Source organism: Orbicella franksi, chromosome 9, assembly GCF_964199315.1.
Source record: "Orbicella franksi chromosome 9, jaOrbFran1.1, whole genome shotgun sequence".
NCBI classification, from domain to species: domain Eukaryota; kingdom Metazoa; phylum Cnidaria; class Anthozoa; order Scleractinia; family Merulinidae; genus Orbicella; species Orbicella franksi.
Window position 1 is genome coordinate 1844801 of NC_138153.1, and position 8031 is coordinate 1852831.

Here is an 8031-nt window from a genome sequence, read left to right on the forward strand (position 1 = left end):
TTTTATTTTTAGTTAAAGGTAACGTGATACTTTTGTTTTTCACAAGGAGTAAATTCAATTAGAGGTCACGAATCGTCGCTTCTAGTTCTTAGGACATGTTTTAGAGGGGACGATACTTTAGATTTGAAACAGTTCTAACGTTTACATTAGTAAGTGTGGGTAACGATTGTTTTGTTCTTGTTGCATGTAAATATAACAAGATATTTTTGTTTATTAGTTACTAAGTGTAATGTGACACTCTTGTTTTCACAAGGGAGTAAATTCAATTAGGGCGGACGAATCGTCACCACTCTTTCCCACGAGATGTTTGCTATCTTTAGTAACAAATGGTAACTTAACACTTTTGTTTTTTATATGGGAGTAAATTCAATTAGAGCTGACAAGTTATCGGCTATTGTTTCCAGGATATTAAAGAAAAAAGCTTTCATTTCTGGACGGTTTTTACGCCTCTGCAGTAGCAGTTTAAAAGTTTTACTTGATGACATTCATTTCAGTCTGATATTTTTTAAGGTAAAAAGTATGAAAACTGTTCAAATGTTCTTTGAAGACTGTGCGGCACCAAGTTAAAGTGCAATTTAATTAAATCAGACTTTCAACGTGTCAGAGGTTTTTTTCTCTTTCTTTCTATTTTCGGTGAAGTTGTGTTGTGTTGTGTGAAAAGGTAAACTTACGTCTCGTATAAAATGCGAAAAAGTCCCTAAATTAACTTGAGTATTTTTGAACAAAAATTCCTCTTGGGGGTTGGAAGGGTTATGTGATCGGTGAGTGAGGGAGTTATGCATGCGCGCGTGTCACACCGGGTTGTATCAAAGAACGAATCAAATTGCCTGTTAGAAAATAAGATGGTATCTCCATTAATCTGGAGACATGTCAGATTACTGTAGTTTGTTCAGTCAAACATTTTATGGCTTACTATTTAGCTATCTTACCATGACCGATGTAACATCGCAACCAAAGAAAAAATGTCAAATTAACCAAATCATCACTGTACCATGAATGCTCCTATCTCCGACACTTCACACAAAAAAATAACTCTTGCACGCCTTGCGTGCCTATGTTTGTAGTTGTTGTTCCTTTTTGTTCCACGAATGAACCCTTCTCTTACTCTTTCAAAGGGAAGTCTCAGCTTAAGCCAGCTTAAACGTGAAAATTTGTTATACCCGAAATTTACTTATGTAGATGGCTTACCATCCCACCCGAGAGGGGGGCATTACCCCAGTTACAGCTTGTGACCGAAACCAGAGCTAAACACTGAGATTAAATTCTGACTTTATCGTATATGCACGTTGGCTATGCTAATCACCTTTCTTGGCCACTGACTTGCTGGTTTTCTCAACAGAGAGTGCAACAGAAGCCGAGCACAGGGATTTGGTGTCAGAATTGAAGATTTTGATTCACATCGGCGAACACAAGAACATTGTCAACCTACTTGGGGCATGCACAAAGGGTAAGTGAAGAAAATCTTGATAGTCAAAGGCATTCAGACACTGGTGAGATTTTGTCGTTGCTTAAATAAGTTAATCTTGACATCCTCTTATTTTAACTTTCCATCGCTAAATTCTCCCCATAAAATTTCTTCTCTTCAGGTCGTGAACGGGATCTGTGGGTTATAATCGAATACTGTCCCCATGGAAACTTGCTTGACTTTCTGCGCAAGCGTCGTGAAATTTTCGAAGCGACGTGGACCACGCCCACTGAGCACGCTGACGAAACATTTACGACGATTGATCTTTATATTTGTGCATTGCAAGTGGCACGTGCAATGGAATTCCTGGCTTCAAGACGGGTAAGTCTTTCTTGTTCTTCCTGTATACATGCCTGAGTACGAGCCAAGTGGCCCATCAGCATCAGTTTCTGTAGCACGAAGCGACCAGGAATATTTCTACTCATCCCTGGATGAAACGCTAGTCCATCGCAGGGTTACCCCCAAGAGTAAATTCGCCGGTAACCAATTATACCCTTGGGGGGAGAGAGGCACTGTGACAGTAAAGTGTCTTGTCCAAGAACACAACACTTTGTCCCTGGTCAGGGCTCGAACCCGGACCACTCGATGCAGTGGTGAGCGCACTCACCATCAGGCCACCGCGCCTCCACCCTTCTGTCTACACGTGACCCCATCAAAACTATATTTTACAAGTATGATCATCTCGATTGCAGTTCATGTTCTGTTCATTCTTTAGGTAGTAAGCCACAAGATTAACACGTAACAATGCTTGATTTTCAGTGTGTCCACCGCGATCTTGCCGCCAGAAACGTGTTGGTAGGAGAGGACTATGTGTTGAAAGTGGCCGACTTTGGTTTGGCGAGAGACATTTACAAAGATGAGCACTACGTCAAGACAACATCGGTAAGCTATAAGAATGATAATTCACCGGGTGGGGGAGACCAGAGTTAATATAAAATGCATGGGGTCTTTATTTTAGTTATATGAAAAGTTTACAGAGATCAAAACAGGCTCTCCGCGCTAGACTCCTCCCCGCCGGATCGATTCGCTCGCAAGAGCTACTTAAAGGTGAGCCTGCTCGCGAGCTAAAAGATTTCCTGCAGGTGTCCCATTTTTTCGCCTCTTTTCCTTCTTCCACTTCACTTCTCACATTCTTTTTTTGTTCTTTGTGAAGAGGAATCACGTTCTTTTGCGGACATTCAGCAAAATGTTGTCGTTTCCTTTGGTAATCGACATTTTTTTTTCTTTTTTTATCGCAGGGCCTGCTTCCTGTCAAATGGATGGCTATTGAGGCGTTAGTAGACCGAGTCTACACACATAAGAGTGATGTGTAAGTTATAGCCTTATTGGTAACTGACTGAACCGCTGACAGCTTGTAAATTTCAAACGCGATAAAAATTCTGACGACGTGAAGTATTGTGAGAGCACTATCTCACATCCAACGCTACTCAAAAATCCCAAAAACGTCTGTTGATAGTTCTACTTTTCAGCCATGCTTCTGTTCTCTCATTACAGTGAAACCTGTATTAAGCGGACACCCTTTATTAAGTGGACAGCAGCTTGGGTCCCTAACTTTCTTCCCACATTTACTGTAAAGTAAACCTGCATTCAGCGGACACCTCTGTTAAGCGGACGCAGACTCTAATATTAGGCCGTTTTGTTCCACAAAACCTGCAATAAGCAGACACTTCAAGGGCTTTTTACTAATAAAAGCTCAGCTCAGACGCTTTTAACATTGTTCATTGTTCAAGATTGATGTATTGACTGACTGGACATTTTGTGCTGTGTGCAGTCTTTGATCTTACACTGTGTCACACTGTGTTAAAAAAGGGTTAATAATTAACTATTATTGTGCAGTTTATTAGAACCTATTTAAGGCGGACATCGTGCGTTAAGAGGACACTAGTAATTGTCTCAAGTGTGTCTGTTTAATACAGGTTTCACTGTATAAACAAAACTTTTAGGTAGTCACAGCGCGCGTTACTCTCCGGTTAATTTATAACTCAATTGGAATTCTGTTTCTTTCTTAGATGGTCGTTTGGCGTTCTCTTATGGGAGCTGTTTACACTCGGTAAGCATCAAATGTAGCTGAATTCCTTTTAATGTTTATGAAAAAGTAGCGATGAAAAAAAAAGATAAAGGACTCTTCAATTAAACATTTAATTCACATGTCATCGTTCTAACATGCCATCCTTAATATTGTTAACTTCAAGGTGGAAGTCCGTACCCAGGCCTCCCGGCTAATGAAGTGTATCAGTATTTGATGGAAGGTAATCGCATGGAGCAGCCCGTGGATTGCCCGGATGAAATGTAAGCATTTGATTGGCCTTTTTGTCAATTATAGGTTCATGTACCGATGACGAAACAACGTTAAAATAGTCGGCAATTGACGATGTGTTCTACACCTATTTATTTGATTGTCTGTTTGTTTCTATTTTACATGTGTATTTATCTTTTTCTGTCTTTCTTCACAGGTACGAAATAATGTGTCAGAGCTGGATGCACAGTCCAGAGGACAGGCCTTCCTTCACAGATGTTGCAGCACGCCTTGATAGACTTTTGGATGACAAAACCACAGAGGTAATGTCTAATTCAAAATCCCTCATCCGTTTTAAAATTAAAACGTCAAAGTCTTTTTTCATAAAGGGCATAACAGTTAAACTCTTAATCGTTTATACGCTTGAGCAGTTTTCTTGCATGATCTCTTCGTTATTTCATGCAATTCAAAACTGCTTCAACTGTTTTAAAGCCCATGGGTAGAGAAACCGGTACAATTTCTTGAAAATTTCTGGAATTCTCCCAAAGGCATGAAAAAGGAAATCATTTAAAAGAATATGCTAGCGTACCTGTATAATGTTAAATATTTTACCAAGCCGTCAGGCGAGCAAAAATGCACTTTTACTCGTTGGACGCGAGTAAAAGAGCACAGCAATTATATACGTTGAAAACCACATAACCGATTTGTTTTACAGCGTTTTGTTTTTCTTTCCATAAAACCACTCCTTGCATTGTGTTTTGTGTCCCGGAAACTACTCCCCTGGGTCTGGTTGGATAATAAATGGGGAAATGGAAAATTAATAAAGATTTACATCAGAAGATAAAATTCTGTAATACATCAAAGATGCACACAAAATCACTTCGCCTTAGTCTCCAAATGCCCTGATGAAGAAGCTGACTAATTGGGTGTGTAGTTTTAACCCCCACTTTCTTCCTTTTACCATCCCCTCTTGCAATTTAATAAAAAATTCAATTGCAATGACCTCTTTAAATAAAAAGTCTTCCATTTTGGCAACTCGAGGTAATAATTCTCCTTCGCTCTGTACTTGGTTTTGTAGACTGGTGAAGGGTACCTTGATCTTGAACATGGCGAGGATGACGCAAACTTTGACGAGCCAACGTTTGACGATGAATACCTCGATCCCGGAGTGAGTCTTCTCCCACCCCCTGGCAGCCCCACCTCAGAGGACGAAAAACACGCCCCGCTGCCTCCCCTCCCCCTCCCCATGGAAGAAATTGAGCTGGAAACGTTTGCAGAGAATCCCGAGGAAGAAGAAAAGCAGAAATTTATTCTTCGCGATCCACCGAAAGAAAAACGTGTCCTTCGCATGGACAGTGAATTGGAGAAAGCTCGTAAAGACACGCTAGAGAGGGAAAAGGCAAGGGAAAGCATTGATCAGCAAAATAATGACGACTTTATCAGCGAGAAAGAACAGCTGCGATCGGACGATGAGGACAGAGACATCTGCGAAAGAAATTCTGGAATTTTCGAATATCCACCTGATTACGACCACAAACCGGCGCAAAATTTACTACTTGTTCCTTTACCTGGCAATGGTTACTGTGGCGAAAAATATCCTCCTCAGGGCGATGTGAATTTTGAAACAGGAAAAACTGGCTCCTTGGGAAGACAGCCATCTAACAGATACGTAAAATCATAACATAAGTTATGAACTCTGAATAAAGACAATGCATAACCAATTCAAGCGATCACTGGGCGCTTTGTGAATTGAACTTCACAGCAGAAACTGAAGAGCTTCACTTTGTTGCATGTAAACCAGATAGATATTTTAGGCAAGCCTGAAAGCTTCTAAGGATCATCTGCTTTGAAATGCCGCAAAACAGACGACTTCGAACGTTAATAAAGAGAACTCCATCCAAAAACTGTTCCGGGGGGAGCCTGCTTGGTGTCCTTTAGGCTGAAAAAAATATTGACTAAAACAACCCAGGTACTACGTAAGTGGGCCTACAAAGCGTCACTGTAAATGAGAGATAAGGCGCTTGGGTGCTGTTCAGACGGTAGTGTATATTAAGAGAGGCATTCCACTCAGTGATAATCAACTGATGCTATAACAATTACCAATATATACTGTTACAGTTATCAGCGGTTTGACATACAAACGAGGCGAAAGGGTCCATGCTGCTTTGTACTGACCCATTCGCCTCGTTTGCATGCCTTTTTAAACAAAAGAATATTTGACTCACCTGTGCTACTTTAATACCTGTGGAAATTGAAATTGAGACATTTATAATGTCACCATAGATATAAAAGAATTTTTTTATTATTAATTTGTATTATATAATTATTGTATCAGAAAAGCAAGCCGCAAGTCATATTTGACGCAATTACACGGCTTTTAGATTATGCGATATATTCGGAACGTACAACAGTATTGTATTGGCTTCATGAGGTTATTTCTTTTTATTTAACTTTCAACGGTCTAAATTCGTATTCAGAGTTAGTTTTATATAATAGAGTAGTATTATATAATACTATTTTTTTTTAAAGTGATTACTTATTACTGATATTCTTTTCTCCCATTCCTTTGAAGGGCAAATTAAGAACGTAACGCATAGATATGTTTGGTACACTTTCATAAGTATGTGACTTGAGCTATTTGTTGTTGTTTTTCCCTAACCGGCTTGTGCCACTCTCAGAGCAATCTTTGCCAGACCTTTAAATCTTTCTCGAAACTGTATTTTTACCCAGCCTTAAACTCTCGACGGGAGGATCAGTAGAGGCAGACAACGGTAGTTGTCTCAACTAAAGGAGTTTTGGAAACTTCAAGCCTTTGGTCGTTTATGGGCCAAGATAGGCTCGATTTCCACCGCTTTCTCGAGCGCGGGCTCTTTTCTCGAACAGCGGCTGGTAATCGAGCCTAGGGCCAAGATGGTGAAACTTCAGTGAGACTCTTTAGTGCGCTAGGAATTCTGGGGTCATTTGAGCAGTCAACAAGATTGTGTCTGTTTTGCGTTGAACTAATATTTCAAAACATTGCGGAATTCCTCTATGCTCGGTTGTGAGGGTTTTAGGTAGTAATTTCGAAATAATCGCAACTAAATGGGACCCTAAATGACTGCGAGATGGCAAGTCATATAAGGACCGCTTGAAATAACCAAAGAAAGTAAAGCAAATGAAACAGAGTTGTGACCATTTTGTGTAGACGGCATAAATCTATATTATTAACGGTTCCTCTGTTTTTCAGCTACGATGGTCAAAAAACATGCTCCTATCGTGGAGCCTCCATTTGGATCAATATGGCTTTCTTTATGGGGAAAAGGGAATTTTTGGCTTGTTTAGTTGTTTTTTTATAAGTAAAATTTTACAGTGACGATCCCAGAAGCATTCCGACTTGAGTTTCTGAAGTTGGTTATAGCGACCTAATTTGAAAAAAACTTAAGGGATACTTCGAGACGTTACATCCATTTAATGTGATTATTAGCATCTAATGTCCACAAAGAAAGATCTCAAAGATTTGATAGCACTATTATTACAAGAATTAAAGATGGTCAATAGAATTAGAAGTAACTGTTGTAATGCAGACAGAAGCTAATTAGAAAAATTTATGTAATGAAATATTTATGTTGTCAATAAATTTACGGAACAGCGGGTTAATGTTGTCTTATAATTGTCTGATTTTATTGAAGGATACCTAAAAAAGAGAATCACCAACTAAGTATTAAATTTTCTTCTCGCCAGTCAGTGCACGATCAGGCCGACATCACAGGCACATGCACTTTAAACATTTTACATAGCCATGGCTGGGGTCATTGTGATGTGTTTTTGGAAAGAAAAGACACTTAACTCTCACAGTGCCTCTGTCCACCTATATAAATGGTTACCGGCGAAGTTAATGCTGGGAGGTGACCATGCAATGGACTAGCATGCCATCCGCACCAGTGGTATGGATGTGCATACATCGGCATACTCTGAGGCCATATAAAACGTATGTACCTGTGGTGTCGGTCTGATCGTGCTTTGATTCTCTTATGTGTTACCGGTTAAAAGTAGGTTTTACTGGGACTTTACTTTGAGAATCTGAACTGAACAGACAGAAGACTGCATCTCCGCCTTTTCCAATCGCGTAATTCTGGGGAACAACAAAATGATGGGAGGAGCAACCTGGTAATGTAAAACCAAATTCTGAAATCATATAAGCTAAGCTCTGTTTCTGTTAATAAGAGTTTTCTGCCCAAAAAGTTAAAATGCGTGAGCCACTCTAGTGGCGGGAACCGTTTGTGTTCCATTACAATCTGCAGATCTGTGACATTGGCTTACATACTGGCCAGGGTACGTAGATATTCCTTTG

General features: G+C 39.9%; 1 protein-coding gene across 1 annotated transcript in view; it reads left to right on the forward strand.

The window, feature by feature from the left end:
• Window positions 1-7357, forward strand: part of LOC145497022 (uncharacterized) — a 26161-nt gene extending 18804 nt beyond the window's left edge. Inside the window, exons 16-23 of the mRNA XM_081476797.1 lie at window positions 1340-1447; window positions 1587-1786; window positions 2225-2347; window positions 2704-2774; window positions 3475-3515; window positions 3658-3754; window positions 3919-4024; window positions 4780-7357. Of these exons, the coding sequence (XP_081332923.1) occupies window positions 1340-1447; window positions 1587-1786; window positions 2225-2347; window positions 2704-2774; window positions 3475-3515; window positions 3658-3754; window positions 3919-4024; window positions 4780-5382 (1349 nt within the window). The 3' untranslated portion in view covers window positions 5383-7357. The remainder of the gene's footprint in view (window positions 1-1339; window positions 1448-1586; window positions 1787-2224; window positions 2348-2703; window positions 2775-3474; window positions 3516-3657; window positions 3755-3918; window positions 4025-4779) is intronic.
• Window positions 7358-8031: the final 674 nt, after the last annotated feature.